Below are 25317 nucleotides of genomic sequence, written 5' to 3'. Positions count from 1 at the left end.
GATGGTCGAGAAAACCAGAAAAGAGACACAAATTACCTATATCAGAAGTAGAAAAGGGAACATCACCACAGGCATTAAAAGGGTTATAAGGGGATCCTTTTAAGTAGGAAGGACGTTATTCCAGTAAATTCTACATCTTAAATGAAGTGGGTGAATTCCGTGAAAGACACAAATTACTGAATCTGACACGGAAGGAAATGACAATCTGGAGAGTTTATACGTCATAAAGAAATTGAATTACAGGTAAAAGCCTCACGAAGAAAACTCCAGGCCCAGATATTATTACCGATAAATTCTTAAATGTTTAAGAAAGAAATAACACCAATTCTTCTATGAACACTTTCAGAAAATAGAGGAAGTGGAACGTCTCCTGTCTCATTCCAGAGGCTAACTTGACCCCCAAGATCAGAGTCACACAAAGACTGTATAAAGCGGAGGCTGGGGGGAGGAGGACCTACAGACCAAGATTCCTCATTAACACAGATATAAAAATCCTTAACAAAGAGGCGCCTGGGTGGCTCAGTCGGTTGGGAGCCCGACTTCAGCTCAGGTCATGATCTCGCACTTTGTGGGTTTGAGCCCCGCGTTCGGCTCTGTGCTGACAGCTCGTGGCCTGGAGCCTGCTTCTGATTCTGTGTCTCCCTCTCTCTCTGCCCCTCCTCCACTCAAGCTCTGTCTCTCTCTCTTTCTCTCCAAAATAAATAAATCCTTAACAAAATATTAGCAAATGAAGCCTGTGAATATACAGAAAGAATCCAGTAAGGTTTATCTCAGGAACACAGGGTTTGTTTGTTTATTTGCCATATGCATATCACTACATGCAATCCATTGTAAGGTACAACTTACTATAAATGTATTCATTCTCCTTTTCCAGAGTTAAAGAGAAAAACCATATGATCATCTCAATAGACGCATAAAAGCATTTGACGGAATTTGACACCCATTCATAACAAACCAGTCCAGCAAACTAGCAATGGAGGCGAACACTCTTAAGCTTATAAAAGGCATCTCAGGAGAGCCTGTAGCTAACATTGTACTTAATGGTGAAAGGTTAAATGTGTTCCCCAGAAGGTTGCAAACGAGACAAAGATGTTCACTCTCACCACTACTGTTTATTATCGGGCTAGAAGACGTTCTAGTCGGGGCAGTGAAGCCAGAAGAATATAAAAGGGCAAACAGATTGGTGAGGAAATAAAGCTGCTTACTCACAGACAACATGATTGTCTACCTAGAAACTCAGGAGTGGCCTACAAAGACGTGGCTTGAATTCATTCATTTTAGCATGGTTCTAAGGCATCAGATGGATACCCCACCCCACATCAGTTGCCTTTCTGTGTACTATTGACAAACGCTTGGAAATTGAAATTTAAAGATGATTTGCGGTGTCATCAAAGTTCTGAAATGACTTGAGGATGAAGGTAACAAACCACGTGCCAGACCCGTGCGCCTGAAGCCACGGAGCGTCACGGAGAATGACCGCAGCGTACGTGGAGGATTAGACTGTGCTTAGAGAATAAAACAACGAACGTTTTAGATCTGCTCAACTTGATCTGTATATCCAGTTCAATCCCAGTTAGAATCCTATTTCTTAAAGAAATTGACAACTTGGTTTTATCATTATTTATTTTTAACAGTTCCTGTTTTGTTTCTTTTAGAGCGAGCGAGCGAGCATGAGCAGGGAGGGGGGAAGGGGGGATGGCAGGGGGGAGAGAGAGAGAGTGAGCGAGTCTTACGCAGGCTCCTCGTTCAGCACGGAGCCTGACTCGGGGTTCAGTCCCACAGCCGTGGGATTATGACCTGAGCCAACAATTCAAGGGTCAGATGCTCAGCCAACTGGGCCACCCGAGCACCCCAACAAGTTGATTTTAAATCCTATGTAGAAATGCAAAGGGTGTAGCCAAAACAGTTTCGAAAAGGAGGCACGTTGGTTTATTTCAAGACTTCGTATCGAGCCGCAGTAATCACGACTGTGGCATTGGCTCACGGACGGCCACATAAACCAACGGAACGGACCACAGAGTGCAGACGTAGACCCACACGTATATGATCGGTTGAGTTGGGACAAGGATACTGAGGTGGTCTGATGGGGAAAGGACGGTCTCTTTAACAAATGGTACTGGAATAATTGGCTGTTCATTCAGGAAAAACAAAATCCCCAACCTTGTAAGCAATTAACTTCTGATCTTACACAAGGTAGAACTATAAAACTTGTAGATGAAAACATAGGAGAAATTGACGATTTTCTAGACGTGACCCGAACAACACAGACCATTAAAAAAATCGATCAGTTGAAGCTCATTAAAATTAAAAACTTGTGCTGTTTGATAGACACTGTTAAGACACCTTTACAATACGTTGTCTGACAGAGACCTGCATAGAGAATATAGGAAGACCTTTAAAAACTCAAGAAAACAACCCAGATTTTAAACAAATGGCCAAATGATTGGGTGGATGTTCTACAAAGAAGATACGGGAACGGCTGACGGACACAGGAAGGATGCGTGGTATGTGTTGCCAATGGGAATGCAAAACAGTACAGCCACTTCGGAGATCCGTTTGGCCGTTTCTAATAATGTTACATGTACAGCCCGTCAGTTCCATGCCTACGCAGTGACCCGAGAGGAAGAAAACCTGTGTCCACAGAAAGGCGTGCACGTGAATGTTCCTAGCAGCTCCGTTGATGATACCCAGAACCTGAAAAGACCCAAATGTCCATCAGCAGCTGAACAGATAATCAAATTGCTGTCCGTCCATGCAATATTACAAGCTATTGATAACAGACAGAATGAGTGAATCTCAGAAACCTTGTAATGATTGGCGGATGAACAGGGGGAGTGCCCAGTTCATGATTCCGAGACATCCCGAGAAAGGCTGACCACAGCGAGATAAAGCGGGTGGGGCTCGCTGGGGCAGATTCAGGGCCGGGGTGATGGCAGGTGAGACACATCTGTCTGCTGCTTCAGACCATGATCTGAAAACGGGTGCGTCTCACTGTATGGAAATTGCACCGAATTAAGTTGATTTAAGTGGTATTAAGTGCATAGTGTGGAGTGCAGAAATAGGAAACAGGCTTAGATTTATGCCACGGTACTCTTTGGTGAATTAAATGCAAAATAGGCATATGAACGTACGTCTACACATATGCTTAAATAAAAATATGGAAGGACGTACATTTAATAGACATGGGTGCCTGGGGGGTGTTGAGAAGGGTTGGGGGTGAAGGGGAGAAAAATAGAAGAGAAGGTACACCCCAGCGACAGCACGTTCCCCAAGTCGTGGGCTCTGGACAGTTCCTCAGGACGCTTCACAGGGTCACGCATGTGACCCACGCTGGCTGGACGGCCCTTTGTGAAATACCTGCATTCAAATCGTGTCTCCTTCGATCGGTCCTCAGTATCAGCTGACCACACTCAAGTACTGTCCCGAGGCTCAGTGACATCCATAATGCTACAAGCTAAGACATAATGTTTTCAGAGCTACTGCCTGAATATTGACCCATTTGACCAAATTTGGAAAATCGGCTTATTTCCTGGAGAGGAGTGTTTTCTGGAACGAATTCCGTTTTAAAGGGCGGTTGCCTTTTTCATTTTGGTTCATGTCGGAGCTTATTTAGCTCACGGCAATTGACTGTTGGCTCACATCCTGTCTTCTCCTCCAGTGTTTGTCTAACGAGAGAACCAGGGGATGCGTTGTCTCAGGCGGGATCCCCAGGCGGCTCTGTGAGTCCAGGAGTCTGGTGAGAGTTCGATGCGCCGGCGTGGAGCGTGGATGGAGGACGTGGCATAGCAGGCGCAAACTGCGTGTTCTTTTAACAGAACGGGAACGTACGGAAGATAACAAAGATTATGTGCGGTTCAGCGCACTGTGCCGCAGAGTCATCAACGCGGTTCCAGGGAGTCAGCTTGGGCGGAAATGATGCTTCTAAAACAGCATTTGCCCCGCCAGCCTCGCTCCCCACCCCTCCACGCCCGCCTGGTCATCCTTGGCCAATGGGAGGAAAGTCCTTTGTCCTCTGGTGTTCAGATGCCGTCGTCACTATGTTCCAAATCCGTTTTCATCCCTGTTTGACATCCTACCTGCAGAGCAACTGAATTAGCCTCACGTTTGAGAGAACAATGACCTGTTAACTGTTTATTTGCCTGTTTGTATCTTCTTACTAAACCTCTGGGCCATTGTAACGGTGCTTTGACTTCTTATCTGGTATGTGCGGCCAAGTGTGCGCATGTCTCCGTGTGTGATCGGGGATATGAAGCCGCGTCGCTTTCAAAGGTCTAATGTGTATGGCTGCACGTTTTATAGTGGACGCTCGCGACTCCCGTGGGCATGGAGCAGCAGTCACTTGGTTTCCTGCAGAAGCCATTTCTTTCTCATTCTTGTGCTTAGATGGGATTCCTGGTCCCTCCTGACTAGCATCTTTTGAACTCCAGAATCATGGGACCATGTGCAACCCGTGCATGTGGGTTTACAATGGTGTGAATTAAGCCGCAGGACGTCAGCCTCTTTGGTTTTCTTGCTCCTTGTCACTTGTGCCCCTGGTGTGCATATACTTGACATGGAACAGTTTGAACCAGAGACAGAGGGCCTGTTAAAGCGGCCGCGAGGCCAGGCATCGGGCACGGGTGTTCAGCACTGTCAGCCGGTCGTTGGAACAGCCCGACGCTTGTGTGTTCTGCGGTCGAAGTAACAGCTTCTTTGGAATGCCTGTTCGGTTCCAGGTGGCCGTAGAAGTCCTTGCACTGCACAGGTTTGGGAGACGGAGTCCCTGCCTGCCAGCCGGAGAGAGTCTGCAGGGGGACAGCTCCCTTATCCGTGCTGCTCTTGGCGCGGAGAGAAGGACCAGCGTCCCTCTGCCTGCCTTGGAGCGGGCGGCATCGTGTTGGCTGTGTGTTGTCAGTTCTATCAGTGAGAAGGTGGCCACGGCATTCTGAGCAGACGATCCTGTCCGGGCCCTGGGCTCGAACCCGGGTTTGGCCCATTGTGAGTAGTCCAGCACGGCAAGACCCCGCAGTCTGAGGGAAGGGACGGTGACCGTGAGCCCAGAAAGAGGGCGAGGTCCACGGAGGTGAGGCTCAGGAGCGGTCTTTTTTTTTTTTTTTGGGCGCCTGGGTGGCGCAGTCGGATTTTTTTTTTTCAACGTTTTTATTTATTTTTGGGACAGAGAGAGACAGAGCATGAACGGGGGAGGGGCAGAGAGAGAGGGAGACACAGAATCGGAAACAGGCTCCAGGCTCCGAGCCATCAGCCCAGAGCCTGACGCGGGGCTCGAACTCACGGACCGCGAGATCATGACCTGGCTGAAGTCGGACGCTTAACCGACTGCGCCACCCAGGCGCCCCTAGGAGCGGTCTTATTCTGCAGGCAGCATCTGTTCTGTGCCACCCGGGGTCCCATTTAGAAGACGTGCACGCGGGTCCACAGTAGGGCGGCTCAGGCCCTGCTGGGAACGAGCACGGGCGTGGGCACGGGGCAGCGTCCCGGTGCGGACACAGCGCCGAGTGGCCTTGGCCGTGGCTCTGATGGCCCGAGGGAGCTCCCGGCCGGCCCTCCGCAGCCCCGCCCACAGTCAGTACAGGGTGCGCTTTGCAGGTGTGAGTCAAGACTCTCCCGGTCCGGAGAACACCGCGCCCTGGGCCCCGGCGGGAAGGGGGTCCCGACACAGGAGGCCTGAGCCCACTGGGAGGTGGGGCAGGCCTTTGACACAGACTCTTAGCTCAGTCTGGAGGAAGGAAAGGAACGGCGCACGCACGACTTACCAGATCACGTGGGCTGCTGGTTGTCTGTTGTTTTCTTTCAGGCAAACGAGCTGTGCGGGTGTGTTCGACGGGAGGAAGGGGCTCGGGAGAGGGAGGGCCCGAAGTGGGATGCGTTACCGCGGCTTCGCCGGGCTGGGATGATGGCAGAGAGGCCGCGAATGGAGAAGAGGGCAGGAGCACATCCCGAGGGCGGGAAGGGAGGCAGCCGGGACCGGGAGCCCAGAGATGCCACACGCCCGCTCAGGTACGAGAGGGCGCTCCGCTTGAGCACTCGAGAGGCCACCGTAGCTGACAGGGAGTCAGTGGTCACCTGCGCCAGTTGTAGAGGGCCTGTCGGAGCCGCCGTCGACAGTAAGGGCCGCGTTAACGCAAGCTGAGTGGGAAAGGGAGACCGTCGGCTGCTGTCCGTGAGGGAAGACGCGACACTGAAGGAAGGTGGTTGTGTGGTTTGTTGGCTCTTTCCATGCATTTGTGGATCGGGGGGTCGGTATCCTGTCAGGGGGAAGCACTTAAGCGTTCACCCGCACCCCAGATTCGGGAGCCACGCATCATCCCTCTTAGCAGGACGTGGCAGGCGGCACCAGCCCGGGACGCCAGACCCTCTGCTGAGGTGGGCACGGGGCCGGGGGGAGGGAAGCCAGTCGGTCAAGTCACACACGTCACGGCAGTGACACACAGGTGGGTTAAGAACCCAAACCGCCGAAACCCAGGTATTTGGGTCTCTCTGTGGGTGGCGGCCCGTCAGAGGAGAAGGACATTGTGGACGGGGGCAGAGTGTAGTGGGAGTGGTTGAGGGGCTCCTGGACTGAACTGGGCCGGGAGACGCCGGCCAAGGGGGACCGGTTCAAAAGCCCGAGAACCAGGGACGGAAGACAGGGATGGGGGGCGTGGGAGAGCTAGTCGAGGAGGGAGAGGGTCCAGGGGGGACGTGGCTGCCTTGTGAGGGTTTCGGGGCACCGGAAGGAGTCGAGGAGGTAGGCCTTCGATGTGGGTGTTGAGTCTGGGGAGGAGGATGGCGGGCGCTGGATGGAGGGGAGGCAGGCGAGCCAGACTGTAGAGTCGGGGCGTCGTGGGCGTGACTGCATGGCGGGCGTGGGGAGGAAAGATGAGCAGAGCACAGTAGCCTGATGGGCTGGCATGGGCTCAAGCGAGGAGATTATTGTTTAAACGAAAACTTGTGTTAGAAGTGAGACTGGGAAGTCGAGATCATCGACCCCACGTCCTGCTCCCGGAGCGTCGGCCGTGCTGAGGGCGCAGGTCCCACGGGTTTGGGGAGCAGTCGGCACGTCACAGGAGGCCTTGAGAGGCAGGTGGCACACACGGGGGCGGGGGGAGGGGGAGCACTGCCCTGGCTGGTGCCGGGCCCAGGGATGGAGTGGCCACCCTAAGGTGCCCGTGGAAGCTTCCAGAGAAGCAGGCCGTGAAGGTCACGGGCCCCGCCTTCCCCAGCCGGAAGCAGGCTGACAGAGCCACCGCTGGGCCGGCCCAACCCGGGAGGCCCTGCGTCCCCGTGGGGTGAACAGAACTGCCCTGTGGCTGAGGCCAGGAGGCCGTGCCATCAAGTACGCGCTGCCCTGCGTCTCTTAGCGTCCTCACGCCCCTCTGTAACCCCTTACCGGTGGACATTCTGGTGCAAACCTAAGTTTTTGCCGAAATGAATTACAAGATGAAGGGTTCAGGATGACGCATCATCGCTTGTGAACGCAGCCTCTCTGGTCAGTCCCACGCACAGCGGGCACACGCGGGTGGAGGCCTGGAGCCCACAGGACGACGACGTTGCACACGCGGGCGTATTTGCACGCTTCCCTTACGGGACGAGCGCCGACGGGCCTCAGCCGCGTACCGAGCAGGGAAACAAACACTCCTCACCACCTGTGCCGTTACTTTCGGTCCCCCCACCCCCACAAGACAACAGAAGAGCAGGGCGGAGGGCGGGGAGGCGGCAGCTCGTTCGCGGCAGGGGCGCCGTCGGGAGTGGGGTGTCGTCCTCGTCCGGCGCGTGAAGATAACTAGGGACGGGGGAGTTGGACCTCGGCCCGACGGGCGCGGCGGCCACACGGCATTCAGGCCCAGGCGCTCTGTCCGAGGCTGTTCTTTATCCCCGTCTCCTGCCGCGATGACCCTGCAGCGGCCTCAGAAATGCAGGGCCTGAAAGCATTTCTTGGTAGCGCCTTCTTGGTAGGACACCCCCGTCCCGGGCGTGGGCGCGGAGAGGGGGGGGCCGGGCAGGTGGCCTGCGTGCTGCCACCCGAACCCCAGGGCGTGTGAGAGACGCGGCCCGCGGGGGTTCCGCCCACACCGAGACCGGAAGGTGTTTCTGGCCCTGCGGCGGCGGCCGAGTCGCACACGGTGACCGTGGGGCGTGGGGTCCAGCGTGTGGGCTGGTCGTGGAGGCAGCATTTTCTGCGCATGCGGGAGGAACAGTCATTGCAAATGTCTCTCCTTTTTATGGGCCAGTTTTTCTTGTTCTTTCTCGAGAACAGGAGCTCCCTGGCCGGTTGTTGAGCGCGAAGCCTGTTGGAAAGGGCCTCCCGTTGTTGTGATTTATGCCAGTGCTTTGCTGGAGGCCTGCGCCGGGGGGCACTTTGTGCACCGAGGACGTCGTTGGAAGTCAGTGAGGCCCGGCTCGGCCACCCTTCCCCCCGGGGGCTCTGAGCAGAGGGGATGGATGTGCTGCCCGTCGGGGACACGTGGTCAACGTGGGGCTGCCCGTAACTTGTTCTTCCCGGAAGACAGACGCGCGGCAGCCCGTTGCCTGTCCTGAGCTGTCGTTCACTGGTCCCGCCTTCAGACGGTTTGGCCTGGCCGGGCCCCTCCACGCAGCTGTGGCGGGAGGCAAAGAGGCCAGCACTGTGTGGGGACACAGGACTTCCCGGGGGGGGTCTGCCTGTCCGCCCACCGGAGCGCTGATGTCATGCTCATTGGAAACACCGCGGGTTTTAGAAGGGCTTTGATCCTGTTGCTGTAGATGGAGGACACAGGATATCCTGAAGAACCAGGCGCTCCGGGACCCTGAAAGCCCTCTGGTCCCGTCCCCTCCTGTTGGCCAGCCCCGTGTCCCTGAGTCTCTGTGTTCCGAAACACCAGCGTGTGGTGGCTGTGCTCTCCGTCCCTCGTTGCGGAGTGACAAGCACGCCCGTGGCCAGTGCTCTGTGCCGTAAGCGTGAGCTTTATGATACTGACTGTAGAACGGTTTCCAACCACAGGTGCTTTCCCATATGGCTTCACCTTGGCTCGTGCTAAAGGCCCGGGGGCCGCTGTGCCGCGGGCAGGGAACCAGACGCGCGGCCCGTGGCTGCCCAGGCTGACCGCTTCGGTTGCAGCGGAGCAAACGGAAACACAGATCTTCAGACCCCAGCCCGGGGGTCCAGCCGCTGCCCCGCGCCGCCTGCTTTATGCCAGACGGTGTCATTTTGACCCACACTGCTCTGTAGTCCCGTGGGAACCAGCTTTCTGCCACGGACGTTGCAGACTGCCCAGTACCTGGCAGAACGGTGTGTAGCCCGTGGGAAGCTGTGTGGCACGTGTTTGGTTGCAGGGGACATACGGCGCCCCAGAGAAGCCAACAGGGGCCCAGACGTCATGTCCCCAGGGCGTCTAGAAGCCCCCTCCCCCCTCGACCCCCCCGCCATGAGAAGCTCAAGGGCTCGTAGGTTGTGTCCTTTCAGATTCGGCTCTCTTTGACCAGACCCTCTGGTGCGCTGTCCCTCTCTGTGGCGGTCACTCTGTGGCCGTCCTCACACTGGCTCACGGACCCAGCGTCCGCCTGTCTGTCGCTCTCTCGCCACCTGCGCCCCTGTGGTGCCCATGTGCCAGCGGCATGCCTGTGCCCCGCCCTCCCTGGAACCCGTGCCCCGCCACCCGCCACGCCCAGGCATGGTGACACCCCGCCACGGGCACCGGTCCCAAACTGGGAGGTGTCCTCTACAGAGGAGGAGACGAGATCGCCTGTGTGCAAACCTTCTATGTCCGTTTTCAGCCATTTTCGTCTATCGGGCTGTAGACTCTTTCTTGTTTTGAGTCCTTTCCGCTTGTTCTCAGTCTCCTGTTTTCTTTACCTCAATTAGGGCCCCTGGCGTTGTCTCCTTCTTCTCTGCCTCTCCAGGGGGAGCTGCAAATGTGGAGAGCAGCTCACGTGCAGCCACAACAGCACAGAACACGTTTGCTCTCAACCTGAGAGAGAATGTCAGCCTCAGCGCTGACCGGTCGCGAGTGCGGGATCGCCGGGTTCGGAGGTGAAATCGGCACATTCCCCCTGTGTTTGCCCTTCGGACCACAGGGCCCGGAGATGCCAGTCGTTGTGGGGGCTCCGGTGGGCCTTTGTCGTCCTGGGCCCCCTCGCGGGCAGTGTCGTAACTTGCGCAGCGGAGGGAGGGGGCGACGACAATCACCCGGAATTCCGCCCGGCTGATCTGTTCACTGTTCCTTCCCACTCCCCGTCCACAGGGGCACATAATCGTGCTTAACCAGAGTTATGTGTTTTGTATTTTATTTTTTAATTTGAAGGTTATCATTCTATAGTGTTAACCAGTATTTTATTCTCAAATTTAATATTCCATCGCATTTATAGACATATCATTTAAAGCATTTCCCTATAGTTGGAAAATTAAAGTATTTGCAGGTGTCTTTGCCCCCTGTTTGTCCTCACAGGGCGTCACCGAGCTCTCGCCTCGCTTGGACACGCTCTCAGAACACATTTCCGGGAACGGGGTCAGTGGGTCGAAGCGTGTAGCTTGGGATGCCAGTTGCCAAACTTCTGTACCAATAGGCCGCCCCAAATCTCATCTACCTGGAAGTGCCCTTTCGGCGCAGCCTTCTGTGATTTCCAGAGAGAACACGTTCCTTGCTTTGCACAGATACTCTCGTCACGTGGTAACTATGTTTAATTCTTGATGGGCTGCCAGACTCTTCCACGGCAGCTGAGCCATTTCACACCCTTAGCACAAATCCTGTTTGCCTGCAGCCTTGAGGTCTCTTTTATTACCTATCTACTCACATCTTTTCTTGTTTTTTAATCGTGTCGTCTTTTTTCTTGTTGGGTCGTAGGAGGTCCTTCTTTATTCTAGACCCTAGACCCATATCAGACGTATGTAGGATTTGCAAATATTTTCTCCCCGTCTGTGGGTGATCTTTCTACTTGTTGAAAGCGTCCCTTGACACAGGAAAGTTCTCCACCTTACCTGCTTTTCTTCTCTCGTTGCTCATACTTTTGATGTCATGTTCCAGAGTCATGAAGGTTTATACACCTGTGTTTCCTTCTAAGAGTTTTATAGTTTTATCATTTTTGCTTGTACATTTAGGTCTTTGATTGATCTTGAGTAGGTTTTTGTAGACGGGTTGGTGATGTCTTGAAGAAGCGTGCCTTGGACCCTGAGCCTGTTTTGTGCATTGAGAGCAGCCTCACAGGATAGCAGGTGCGTCACCGAAACGGCTTGGGAACCGTGTAAAGAAAAGTTACCTTCTGCAGGCTGAAGAGCTCTTTGTTTTGCGTGGTTCTGCGGAGGGCATCCCTTGATAGACTGTGGGTTAGCTTATTCTGTAGGAACGTAAAACAATTCATTATGCAGCTTATCACGCTGGGAAAGGACAAAGCCTGATGCCATTTGGACCTCCTCCGTCAGTGTTTGCAGTGTTAGTATGATGGTTATGTAACAACTCTGGAAAATATTTCTTCTCGTCTGGATTAATCAAATTGCCAACGTGCTTTCAAAACCACACAGAATCACACTTTTTCTGTGTCACAGGATGTCAGGGCCAGCCACTTCTCTGAGGTTTATATCGCCAGTAGCTATTAGGGTCTTGTTTTTTACTGGCAGGTGAAAATTGGTGTCAGAAAACCAGCCTTCTTTAGGTGACGGGAAGGTTCTTCCTGGGCAAACCGCGTGATGTAGACGTGTGGAGGAGGAGGGTCACGGGTCCCCGTGCGTCTGCTGCCTCCTGGGGGTCGTGACCCGCCCAGCTCGCCAGAAAGTAGCAGTTAGAAAAATTGAGACGATGCCACCTTTTTAATCCTTCCTTTTTTCCATTTTAGCGTCACTGTGGGTTTTTTTCTTTCTCCATCACATCCTTCCACATACTGCAAAGGATTGAAAGAACGTTCCTTCAGGATTCGGACTTGAGGGGAGGAGAATGCACACTCAGACCTGCAGGGTGTGCAGCTCGTGAGGCGGGTGGACGTGCTTCTCTTCCTCATCTTGGGGACAAGCCAGACGGTGGTGAGCCAGCCTTGGATGGGCTGCTGTCTATGGCTTGGGCCACGTTCTCGTCCCTCAGCATGGAAATAAGCTTTCCGCTCTGTCCCCGTCGTCTCTGGAGAAGCAGGGCCATGGGTTTATGCGGGGACACATTGCGTCCCCACGGCCACTGCCAGCCCTGCACGGATCACGGCCTGAGTGACCACACAGGACCAGGCAAAGCACTTGGAGTCTTGTTTGCGTGTGTGTGTGTGTGTGTGTGTGTGTGTGTCATAGTGGACTGGCTTTCCATTTGTGGATGTAAATTTCTTCCTATAAAAATGCCAAAATTACACACAAACAATTACGCTAGGTATGGGACACTGTTATGTCCTGGGGTCGTCTGGGGTCTGGTTCTCGCGGCCATGGGCACGGGCACTCGCACTCTTGTGTCCTGTGGTGAGCAGACGTGCACTCGGCTTCCTGGTGGCGCAGAAGGGAGACTCCGGGTCGACGACGACTCGTCGGAGGGGCAGCACCTGTGTTTACTCGTTCTTCGGTGCTCGCGTGCGCGTGGTCGGTAGAGGGGGGGTGCAGTCGTGACGTAACCAGGATCTTGCGGTGTGAACAGGGAGGTTGGAAATTCTGTGGGCTCAGAGGCTGCCCCTTGCTGACCGTGGGGTCCGTCTGCTCCTGGAGCCAGCAGGGCAGGGTTGGAGAGAATCGCCACGGAGGGTGATGTCAGGGGCCGCTGACCTGATAATATCCAAAGCGTGGACGAGGAGCACGGCAGATGAGATCGGCAAGTATGGCCACGCGACCACCCTCGGCGTGTTCTCCGAGCCCCCTGCCCGCTTAAGGAGCCCCAGGGCTTGAGGACAGAACGTGTACCGTGCACGTTAAGGAACACAGCGGACGCCGAAGATCGACGTGAACTCACCCGGTCGCCACCGGCACGCCAGCAAGGAGCCCAGTCTCCCAGTCGCGCTCTTCCCGCCCCGGCCCTCGGGAACCGCTTCCTGGCGGCTGCGCTGGTCGCGAGTGCGGAGAAGCGGGTAGGGCGTCTGGACTTCAGACTCCGCCTGCTGTCTGTGCAGTTCTCGGCCGCTGTGGAGAACTCGCTGTCTCGTGTAAGCTCCGCGTGCCTCTGGCTGATCCACCACCCCCCCCCCCCCCCCGAAATCCCCGGCAATGTTACCGTCACGTCCATCTGCTTCTATTAAGTTAATAGGCACAGACTCACGGTTCATAAAGCAGCTGAGATATCTGGTACTTACCGGTCCACTTAATTGATAAATGTTTCACTTGCAAGAAATTAAAATCATGTTGCTGCTATTAACGTTTGGAGACATACCCTGGGCGTTCTGGCTTCCCGAAGCGTAACTGCAGGTGTGAGTGGAGGGAAAGCACGCAGGGAGAGCTTGGTGTTGGGGGCCGCGGGACTCGGCAGTGGGTTCGCCGTGAACACCAGGCGTGAAAACCACTGAGACTTCAGTCCCGAGGAAGGCGAGTGGACGAGGGCGTGCGGCCCAGCGCACAGCTGTTGGCCAGCCGGCACGTCAGCCGTGGTCCAGGCCACGAGGAGACTCGGATGGAGAGTCCTGCAAGGCTCCTGGCAAAGACGAACGGGTTGAGCGCACTTTCCGTGTCTCTCCTGGTCACGCTGCCTCGGGTCTGGGGGCTCCTGGCCCCTGGGCCTCCCTCGTGCAGCGGGGGGTCCTTGCTCATAAGCTGCCACCCTCCCTCTTTCCTCATTTCCCCTGCTTTCCCGGGTCGGGTCTGGGGTGACACATCGGACACGTTCTATGATTGCCAAGAGAAATCGGCAGGTGCTCTTTCTGAGTTTGGGTCTGATCACCTTGGCCCCACGTGGGCACACGTGGCATGTGGGTCCAGAGGAGGGCTCTGCAATCGGCAGGCTGGCTGGCTGGATAGTTTCAGGACCTCCAGAACCTCAGCCTTCTCCCCCCGCGAGATAGGATGATAACAGCAGGCTTGTAAGTAGGCCGCAGGGGACGTGTAGGAGGTGGTGTGGCCGCAGCCCCCGGCCTCCTGTGGTCCTGGGCAGGTGCGGCGGCCAGGAGAGCACATCCCGGGTTGTCTGTGGTCGTGTCACCGCGGGTCAGCTCGCGGCTGCCACTGGGGAACCACAGCCGCTCTCCACGTGGAGTTGCGTGCCCACACCGCACACCCCTCTCCGGGAGTCAACCTGGTGCTACTGGAAACTAGTCAGGTTTTTTAAACAGGAAGGACTACGCAGGTTTAGTCACTTAATTTTTACCTAAATTTAACTTCATGCGTCCGCCCCAAGGCCACCTTTTATCCTAGACAAAGACGGATGGAGGCCGGCTGCCACCTGTGAGTATAAACAGGTGTATATTTAGGGGTGAGCCTTCCCTCTCTGCCCCTGAGCACCACTTTGTCCTGGTGCTTGAGCGCCGGGGCTCCCTTGGGGTCACAGCCTCAGCCACCGCCCCCTGCCCCCTTTCTCTGCACCACTGGCTGATTTAAAAAAAAAAAAAAATTTTTTTTAATGTTTATTTATTTTTGAGACAGAGAGAGACAGAGCATGAACAGGGGAGGGTCAGAGAGAGAGGGAGACACAGAATCAGAAGCAGGCTCCAGGCTCCGAGCCGTCGGCACAGAGCCCGATGCGGGGCTCGAACTCCCGGACCGCGAGATCGTGACCTGAGCCGAAGTCGGACGCTTAGCCGACGGAGCCACCCAGGCGCCCCACCACTGGCTGATTTTTAATGGTGCCGGAAGAAGCCTGCTAAGTCAGACTGCAGGGGGGGCTCTCGTGGGGTCCTGGGTGAGCAGGCCGGAGCGCCACGCGCCTGTCACAGGAGGAGTCCCCGCCCTGCAAAGCTGGGCCTTCCTGACCCGGCTGGGCTTCCTCGGGGAGGGTTGGCGTTTGCTCACCTCTCCTCTCTGGCAGGAGGTCGTGTTCTTTTCCCTTCTCAGCCAGGGTCTGCACCGGGCCGAGGAGGCTGGAGAGTCTCAAGTGGTCTCGAACAAGCCGGATCCTACTTTACCAGGCGGCCTCTGTGGGAAGGCCGGCAGGGCTGGCCAGGTGTGCGAGGCCTCCTTCGTTGGCTGTGGGCCATGAGAGCCACCTGAAGGAACAGGCTTGCTTTGTAGGAAAGAGCTGGTTTTCTGCATTTGCACATTAGCGCAGTGGCGGGAGAGGCTGGGGCCTCCCTCAAAGGGTCGACAGTCTTCAAAAGTGGAAACAGATGACTGACGTTTGAAAAACGTACATATTTCCCTTAAATATTTTCCTGACATTGGCTCATCAACACAGGAACGCCTGTACTGAGTCCGTCTGTCTCTTTGTCTCTGTTTACTCTTTATCGTGGGATGTTTCCAGCCGTTCTAACAAACGGTTGAGAGAGTAGTGAGATGAACCCCTGTGTACTCATCACCCCCCTTTTGCAACTGTTTGCTTCGTTGTGTTGTTTATATGCCTAATTTAAGTAAATGATAGACGTTCTGATATTAACCCCCCAATACTTCAACATGCATTTTTTAAAGACAATTTAATCTCTTCTGAACTAAAAGGACAGAACCCTCACGAAGCTCACACCATTCCCTTGAAAAACGTGTCCACAGGTGTCCAGGCTCACGCTCCAGGCAGGTGCTATTGGGTCCCCAGGGACACCCGCCAGTGCCCGGCCCTGGGGCTGCGGCCCCGAGACAGACGGGGTCAGCTCGCTGCCTCGCACGGAAGAAAGCGCAGATGAAGGGGTGTCTGTCCTCCTCTGACCGATGGGATCATCAGCTCTTCTTTGAGCTGGCTGGCTCCTGAGGCGGGGCGGCCCCGAAATAGCGAGCTCCTGAGCCCTCGAGTCGTGTCCTCATTCCGGGCTGGACGCCCCTCGGGAGAGTATGCTGCGAGGCATCGGTAGCAGGGGCAGCTATTTAAAGTTAGCAAATTAGGGCCTAACAATACCAAACCGCAGGCTTTTAATTTAGTTACAAATTCCAGGTAATTGACGCACTGGTTTCAAGGGGGGGGGGTTGTTTTTTGAAACCTGCTGGAGTAAATGAAATGCCAAAGAATTTCCTTGTTTTACTTGAAGCGTGTTTATCGCCCCTTTGAGTTGTCTCCCCGAGTTCCTTTTAAGAAGGGAATATTCCAAGCCCGCCGTCTTCTGGGAGCGCTTCACACTGGGGAGGCCTCTGTGAACACAGTCAGGGCTGGGGAAGCTTCTGGGCATGTCGTTCGTGGGCTCCGGGAGGCGCCCGGTGCCGCCTGTGGAAGAGAGCTCCCAGCCGGTCTCTCTTGCCGAGCACAACCCCGGTGGGAACATCGTGCAAGTGAGACTTGAATAGCAGCCTGCCAGGGCCGTCCTCTGTCCCCCAGCTGCCACCGGGCATAGGAGCAGCTCCTAGAGAGAGGAGCTGGACAGAAGGTGCGCCCCCTCCAGGCAGTGCCGGTGTCTTCCTGAGCCGGGAAGCTCTCCACACCTCCTGGTTCAAGAGGTTTTACGGAGCTCGGCCTCCAGCCCCCTGCCCGCCTCCCGGAGTGCTGAAGGTGCCCACCTTCTGTCCAGTGTTTGCTCTTTCTGGTGAGCGGCCCCCTCCCTGAGTCCCCTCGTCAGCGTAGCCTCGGCTGTGGCCAGAAGGGTCCTTGTGAATAACCAAAGGCTCTCCTGTGCCAGGGCAGAGGACACGGCAGCTGCTTTGTGCCTGTGGTGAAATGATGTAAAAACAGTCTCAGTAGAAAAAAAAAAGGGAGAGATAAATATTAAGATGACAAAATAAAAGAGAACCAGCAAAGAGAAGGAAAAGATTTAAGAAATAAAATTTCATTCCAAAATTTAAGTGACCTTAAAATCCGTTACCAGTGAGTAGGTGTTCCAGGAAATGGAAAGCAATAAAAAATGAGAAACACAACAAATAAGAGAATGAAGATTCAGCATACAGATGATGATTCTAGAAACCCGCGAGAGACATCTTAATACAGTGGAGTGTGAGCTCACTGTGCACTTCACCACGGCACGCGCTTTTCCAGAGGTGACCATGGCTCTGTGTGCACGCACAGAGACACATGCAGGCATGCACACGCACGCACACACACACACACACACTCAGAGCTGCTACAGTTGAGTTCGAAATAAACCATCAGCAACTAGGAGCCTACAGACAGTAAGAGAACAATAAAGTTTGGCCACGTGAGCTCCATCCCGGGACTGCTTTGATTGCTTTCTATTAGGCCACCTATTAATATAATTCATCATCTTAATAGGTGCAAGTAGGAAAGTTATTTGATCAAATTAAAAATGAATTTTAATAAAAACTTGTAATAAAAATAGAAGGCTGCTTCCTTCACATGAGAGAAATCTCTTCCACAGCAGCTGCCACCGTCCCTCCGCATCTCCATCAGTGTGAGTAGCACCAGGAGAAGGGCGTGTGTGCTGACTCTAATTCATTCAACAAACCGTTCTGGAAGTGCTACTCTGTATCGCAATTAGATGAGAAATCAAAATGAAAGGTGTACGTCTTCTAAAGAGAAGGCACGTTTGCATTATTTACGTGTGATCTGAATTTCAGCTTTGCAAAACAAAAAAAATGCTTTGGAAAACGATTAGCAGTGGCCGGCCGCTGGCCCAGCACCGCGGGCGAGCCCTGCCTCTGAGGGGGCGCGGCAGGTGCCTGGGGTCCCCACGGTCCTGGGGGTGTGGGGCTGCACCATTTCTTTATCTGGGCAGTGGTTGTATTTACATTATTATTGCTTAAACTCACTCCTGTGTCTCATGCTTTTCACACATGGTAGACTTCACGATAGTTGTTTGCAACGTGTTACCTTTTTTATATATTAAAAATATAGCCAGCAAGGAAATCCTGGGAAGGAAAGGAAATCTGATTCACGGCAGTGACAGCAACAGACAGTGACAAGAATGAGCTGGCCCAGAACACCGCATGCGTGTATAGAAAATCCCATAAAACTTGACTGATTGAAACGAAACACAGTTTGATAAAGGGAGGAGGTGGCCACACCATTACAGGGTGAGACCCGGTAAATTAAGGACATAAATTCTCCGTAAATTAAACCATAAATTTAGCACAGTGTTGACAAATTGATTTTAAAGGTCAACTGGAAGAATAAATGTTTGAGAACAGCCGTGAAAATTTTTAAAAAAGAGAAGAAAACAGATTTCTGAAAGAAGCCTCATCCTACCAGTTATCAGTGCCACTTCAAGGTACAGTCAGAATAAGAGTGGACATTCGAGTCAGTGGGACAGAATAGAGAGCTCCAGAAACAGAATCTATACGTGTCGCTAGTATCCGGGGCACGTGGCTTACCATTTGAAAATCTTTAATCCCCCTTTCTTAATAAAAAAATTCCAAACATAATGAAGATTTAAATGTGAAAAAGAAAACTCAAAAAAGCGCTAGAAAGAATGTCAGCTGGGAGAATTAAAAAGCCATAAAGGGAGTGACCGATTTTATCAAACACAAATCTTAAGTTTTGTATGGCAAAGAAAACAAAATTCAAAATGCAGTCGGCCTTTGAGCGACTCAGGTGTGAACTGCACGGGTCCGCTTCCAGGCAGACTGTCTTCAGTAAGTACCGGATGTGCTGTAAATGCACCTTTTCTTGCGATTTGCATGACAACATTTTCTCTTCTCTAGTTTGCTTTATGGTAAGAACGCCATTACATTATAATGCATTATAATCATGCATAATGATATGCATTATTGTGACGCACGTACAAAATATGTTTCAGTTAACTGTTATCGGTAAGGCGTCCAGTCAGCAGCAGGCTAAATTAGTAGCTAAGTTTCAGGGAGTCCAAAGTTCCACGTGGATTTTTGTCTACGGGAGAGGTGGTGCCCCTCGCCCCTGTGTTGGTTTTTGGGTCAACTGTCCATTTATAAATGAGGGAAGATCGTGCAGCGTATAACAAAAGGTTGATTCTTTTAACGTAGGAAACACAAAGATCAGTAAAAGGATGAGTACCTCGATACAAAAATGCAAAGGGCGTGAACAGGCAACAAGCAAAAGGAAAGCAATTAAAAAATTATTAACTGGCATTAAACCTCAATATTAACCAAAGACATTGGCATGATACGTCACTTATCAGTTGGGCAGACGTTTGTTTTGTTTTTTATGGTGATAAACCCTGTATTGGCAGGAAGTGAGAACCTGAGCACGTTCAGCCTTGATGTGACAATAAATGACTCTTCCTGTCTGGAAGGCCCCCAGACAATGGGGAGTAATTCAGCACAAGTGCACCCATTCATCAGGCAGGTTTGCTTCTAAGAATGCGTCCTGAGGACAACAGACTCGGTGTTCATACAAACGGGGTTCATTCAGACGTTGAAGAAGGTCACGTTCTACGTGTCGGCTTTCATACCGTCCCAAGACACACGAGGGCAGGTTAGGAAACAGCCTGGTAACCTGGGGTCTATTCCAGTGATGGGATGATGGGGCGCCAGTTAGCGGCAAAGCAGAATAAACTCATGATCCAGACAGGACCACGGATAAACCCCAAAGTCACGCTGGCTGAAAAGGGCCTGGTATAAAAGTACACCCCGGACGCTTGTGAGTAAGTCACTGGGAGGATCAGAGAGGTCTGTCTCTGTGGGCATTGCCCGGGAAGGCTGGAGGGAAGCTTCTGGGATGTTGGTCGTGGTCTCCGTGGGAGACCTTCCCGATAACAGCTCATTAAAACATATTTTGTGTGTGTGTTATATGTGGTATTCTTACAGTAGGACTAGAGAAGAGAAAACGTTATTATGAAGATCGTTAAGAGATTTACAGGACTTAACCATATTTACTGAAAAAACGCAGGTGTGTGCCTTTGTCAAAATTCCTTGAATGTACAGTAAGAGGTGTGCTCTCATTGCGTGTGATCCTACATCAGCATCAGCAGGCGAAAGCACCGAGCAAATCTGGGGATTTAGGCGTGCGTGCCGAAGAGTGCAGAGGGGGGAGGGGTGCGGTGCCCGCCCCGAAAGTAAAGTGAATCAACCGAGGGAGAGACGGAGATGTGATGACATCAGACGCTAATGCTGGGCCCCAGGCACTTCCTGGCAGATTCTTCCAACTTTGTCGAAGGTTTGAAAATATTAGGGGACAAATGTTTTTAAGAAATAGCTGTAACATCTATGACAATATTCTCTGGTAGAAGGAAACAAGCCCAGTCGTAGACACCGGTTGCGGGCACGGGCTGGGCACGGTCTGGAAATGCAGGGTGGAACCAGTGTTAACAGTGGCCACGTCTGCGCAGGAGGGTGGGGGCCGGACCACAGGCTTTGCACGCCCATCACGCACGTCTGTGCGGTTTGGGACTTCACAGTGACCGTGGTTTCCTGTCATCCTACGACAAACTAAATCAGAAGGATTCGATTTTTTGCAAAAGGCAAAAGTGAAAATGTTAGCAGTTTTCGGATTTGGGGTAATTTTCACTTGCAATTTGCTGTATTTTTATGTTTTTTTATGGCAAATACGTGTTTTCTTTTGTTGGTTTTTATTTTAGTTAGAAAAATATTTACTGTATTCCCATTCTCAGGAACAACACCAAGCACTTACATGATACGTTTTGAGGTTACAGAACTAGGTTTTGTCTTTATTTCTTTTTTAATATTAATGAATTTGTTCTGCATAGAATCTGGAAGCTACCTGCTTTCAAGAGTGACAGGAAGAGCAGAATATAGGTGAAATGCTAGAAATCCATGACAACCACCAAATCAGTCTCCTGCCGTGTTCGGGTGCTCACGTGTATTTGTCGGTTATCAGAACTATCTGTTGGGCACCATCAAGCACTGGGACGTACTGATGAACAGGGTGACACAAGTCCTTTTACTCCCCAAACTTACCTTCTGCAGTAAAGGTGAGCTGTAAACAGCTATCTAATACAACATCAGGGAGTGAGAAATACCGGTGTTAAAAAGCAGAGTGAAGGGGTAGAGAGCAGAGGTCAAAATCTAGATAAAAAAAGGAGTAAATCTCACAGTTTTCCGGGCCAAGGATGCGGCAGGCCTTGGGAACCACGAGTGCAAAGGCCCTGAGGCGGGTCTCTGCCTGGTGTGTTGGAGGAACAGGACGTGTCAGGGTGAATGGAGCCGGGTGAGCAAGGGTGAGCGCGGGGAGCTCAAGTCAGAGCAGTGGCCGGGAGCCGCGTCCCGCGGGACCTTCCTCGGTGGGTCTCTGTGAGGACTTTGCCTTCTATTCTGAGGGGCAGGAAGCCTCTGGAGGGCTGTGAAGCAGGTGAAACGACTTACTTCAACGTTCCTTCTTCACATTCCCTCCTAGAAGGCTTGCTCGGGCTGCTGGGTAGAGGGGTAGGGAGGGCAGGCAAGAGTAGAAGCAGAGAGACTGGTCTGGAAAATGTGTGAGATACGGGTGCCTGGCCTGGGGCTGTGGCCCCCAGCCGTGGTGGTTCTGCCCCCAGGGCCCATTCGGCAACAGCGGGAGACGTCTTCGGTTGTCACGGTCGGGGCCCGGGTGCTGCTGGCATCTCGTGGGCCGCGGTGAGGATGCCGCCTGCTGACAAAGAATGATCCGGCCCCAAGCGTCCTAGTGCCCGGCCGGACACCCTGGCCTGGGAGGTCAGCGGGTAGGAGGTGAGCAGGGGTCGGGTCAGGTGCTGTGCAGCTAGCAGAGCAGACCGGACTCGCCGACGGTCTGGGATTGGCGCGTCTGACAAAGAGGCGTCACAAACGGCCCGAGCCCGTTTCTGAGCTCCGTCGCGCACCGAACGGCACCACTGGCTGTGTTATTAGAACCACTGGCATCTGATCTTAGGGCTTCTGAGCCATCGTCACCGCGTCTGATTTTGCCTGCTCTTTGGCCTTCCGTGGGCCAGCAACAGTGTCACGTAGGGGAGGAGAGAACAGTGTGAAAAAGAAACAAGTCGTCGACAGTTCTGGCGCAAAGGGCCTCGGCATCATTGGCCAAGGTAACACTCGTGGCGCCTCCGTGACGGATCCGTCCACGCCGCGCTCCCACGAAGAACCACGGCGTGAACCTTTTCAGGCGTGGTGTCCCTGTGCTTAATTTTCTGCTTAGTAGAACTTCGTGTTTTCAGCAGGTGTATTAAAATGCTTACTTCCCAGAGGACGCTTAAGTTGTTTTTTACAATTTCAAAGTCTTTGTGTGCTAACCCCAGAAGCTGGCCAACCGTGAGTCTGGTTCTGTGGCCTGTTTTTTCTCTAAATTTTAGATAGGATACTCTGTCGTGGGCGCCACGGTTAGGAACCTCTGAGGAGCGTCTGGCTCTCTGCTCGCGGGCCGTTTGCGTGATCTTGTGGTCTCTTGGTGGTAGGACTGGTCTCCTGTGACTTTGCTCTTGGTGCTGGGATGTGGCTCTGAATCCTGGAACATGATCGCCTCCCCGGGAGTCCTGTGGGAAGTCCAGATGTGAATCCGGCCCTTTAATGTGGCGTGCCGGCGCTCCCTGCCTGTGTGCTCGCCGGCGGGCGGTGTCGAAATCTCCGTCCGTCCTTTCGGCCGCCGTCCCCCCGGGGCCCCTTGGAGTCCCGCCCCACGCGTGTCTGGGGCAGGGTCAGCCAGGGGCTCCGAGACACTGCTCAGCCGAGGCGGCTGCCTCTCCCCTGAGCGTGGCCCCCGCGTGCTGCGTGGATTGGGCTGTGCCCGCGGGGCTCTCCGGGTGGAGCAGACTCACCCGGACTTGCTCCGTCGAGGGTCACATCCCTTCCCTTTCTGTCTGTATCTGTTCGCTTCTTGGTGCCTTCACGTGGCTGTGTTTTGCATTTTGTCCAGAACTGATTATCATTATTGATAAAAGGACTAGCGGGATACAGATTATTCTGTCATCACCGAAATCCAGAAGTGCCAATCAATAAGTACATTATAGGTAAAAAAACAAACGACAAATTGGCATAGGACCCAGGATGAGAACGAAGACGTCTTTCCCGAAGATCCTTTCTGTCCTGATTGCTCTGAACCTGCCAGCGGGGGCGGTGGTGACTGGGGGTGCGGGCAGAGCCATCTGAAGCCGAGGAAACAGGATTTGCGTGGGATGGAACTGGCCGGCGGATGGAGCATCCGGGCCGCGAGCCCTTTGTGCCCGTGGGAGGGGCCGCCCTCTCCGCCAGGCAGAGACCCTCACTTGTGCTGCTTCCCTCTGAACGGGACCACACCGGCTACGACAGCCACTACCAGGAAAACGACTTCCTGCATGCTGGCGGGCGAGGCTCGGCCCCCAGAGGTGCCCAGGGGTCCCCGGCAGCCGACTGTACGTGCCCCCACCCTGGAGGCCGCCCTCGGGATCCGTGTGTCCTCCCAGCCTCCGTCCCTGCTGCTCTCCGACCCTCCCTGTCTCCCTCTCGCCCTTCCCACCCGGCCACCTCGGACGTGTCAGGCCTCGTCTGCCTGGCCCTGGGGCCCGTCCCTCCCCATGGGCCCGCTGCTCTCCGACCTTCCCCCACGTCTCGTGTGCAGCTAGTGATGCACAGAAATGCTTCTTGGAGCTGTGCGTGTTTGCCATTTGTCTGCTCGGCTCGTTGGAGGGCCATTTGAGCTTAACTTGTAAAGCAGGCGTTTCCCGTGTCTCCCACTAAGCGCCGCACGTTGCCCTTGTTACTCAGTGTGGCTTCTGCCCTGCTGGGTCCCAGCGGCCAGGACAGGAGGCAGGAAGGGTGGCTGCCTGCCCCCTGCCCCCCCCCCCCCCCCGTTGGTGCACGCACGGCAGACGGGGCCTGCCGGGTCCAGTCTCACTGTGACGCTCGAGTTCATGGCAACAAAGTGATATGATCGAATTCGCTTTTCTGTGTCTCCGCCCACGTTTTTCTCTGGGGTGTCCGGAGGTCACTCGCACTCCTTCCGGCACTCTCCCCAGCTTGCTTTCTTACCAAGGAGAAAAAGAAAGGGAACCCGGTCTGTCCACTGTTTGGGTGGATGCCTCCTTTCCTGTCTCACCTGGCCCCCGCGTCCTGTTTCTTTCCTTCCGCTGATGGTGGGGGAGGGGGCAGTGAGGATTTCTTCGTAAATGTGAAAGGTCCAGAATTAAGAAAATCTGGGTTTATGTTTTCAGCCTCCCCCTTTATCCCCTTGCTTACTGGGGGCCCATGGTACTTCTCGTTAAATGTCCCCGTGATGGGACTCCGTGTCCTCTGTCCCTGCGCTGTGACTGACTGTGTCTCCTCTCTCTGCAGGTTTTGCATGCAGAAGTGCGTGAGTCTGGTGCCCGGGGTCACACTGGATTTAATAGAAAAGTAAGTAAGATATTGGCGCTGTGCGGCTCTGGGGCCCGCGGGGTTCTCAGAGACGCTTGCTGTCAGCCTGCGGGTGCGGACGTCTGCCCTCGGGGAGGGCCGTGTGCCGACGGTGGCACCGGTGGTCGGCGTAGCACACGACTAAGCGTGGGGCCGCGACGGAAGAAAAGCGGAATCCACGTGAACATTTGCGGATACTCCCAACACTAACGCCAAAGCAGAGGCTGCTCCCAGAGGTCTCTCTGCTCCCCAAGTGGGTTGGTGAGGTCACGGCCTAGCGCTGACCCCCTGTCCCTCAGCCCCCCTTTCACGTGCTGAACTCCGGCGCCCCCATCCTGTGTGCTGTCTCGGGAGAGGCCGAGGTCCAGGCGGGCGCGCCCCGGTCGTGTGGCCTGTCCCTGCCCTTCCAGGTCGACGGCGACCCGTCTCCCTCCTGTCGTGGACACTGTTGTGTCTGCTCTGCGCGTGCGTGTGTGTGTCGACTCACCTTGGCTCGTCCTGATTCACCTACTGGTTGTGCTGAAACCTTCCACTCTGGACACCGTTTCTTCCAGAATTAACTACAAGATAATAGTTCTCTAAGTCCTGATAGAGGAAATCGTGTGCGAGAACAGCGAGGCCTGAGTTTAATTAAGTCAGGCAGGAAAGGCAAATATACCTCTGGGTTTTTCTCCTGGAAAACTACTTGCCTGCGTGTCAGGGGAAACAGACAGGAATGTTAGGTGTAAACGTCCACATCAGGGACACGAAGGGCGCGGTCCTGCCGGGGATCGCGGGCACTCTGTGGCAAAAAAAAGGCCACGGCATTGCCGCTCGAACCGGCACAGACAGTGTGCCCAGCTCTGTGGGCAGAAAAGCAAGTGAACAATGTGCACAGGAGGCCGCCGAGGGCATTTTCACGACCGCATGTCCGTCTGCAGGCGGGAGTGCAGGTAAGACAGTCCCTCACCGTGCGGGGTCTGGGGGTGCAGCTGTGCTGGCGGGCGTGGCTTCCTGCCCATCGTCTGAATTTTCTACGCAGAATGCACATAAACATAAGTGGAGAAGAATTAGGATGCCTGCAAACAATTCAGTGAATATAATTACTCCTCGTAGGTTTTGAGTGAGTGTCTGAGGGCATGTGACTGGCCTGCTTCCCTTTGGGAACTTTGTTCATGAGCAGGACGGTGATGGGGGCAGGGGTGAGTGAGCAGGACGGTCAT

General features: G+C 53.9%; 1 protein-coding gene across 1 annotated transcript in view; it reads left to right on the top strand.

The window, feature by feature from the left end:
• Positions 1-25317, top strand: part of RPTOR (regulatory associated protein of MTOR complex 1) — a 330305-nt gene that overhangs the window by 172603 nt on the left and 132385 nt on the right. Inside the window, exon 7 of the mRNA XM_049635517.1 lies at positions 24056-24115. Within this exon, the coding sequence (XP_049491474.1) occupies positions 24056-24115 (60 nt within the window). The remainder of the gene's footprint in view (positions 1-24055; positions 24116-25317) is intronic.

Source organism: Panthera uncia, chromosome E1 (assembly GCF_023721935.1).
Source record: "Panthera uncia isolate 11264 chromosome E1, Puncia_PCG_1.0, whole genome shotgun sequence".
NCBI classification, from domain to species: Eukaryota; Metazoa; Chordata; class Mammalia; order Carnivora; family Felidae; genus Panthera; species Panthera uncia.
Note: the sequence above shows the minus strand (reverse complement) of the source record. Positions and strands in the feature narration are given on the sequence as shown.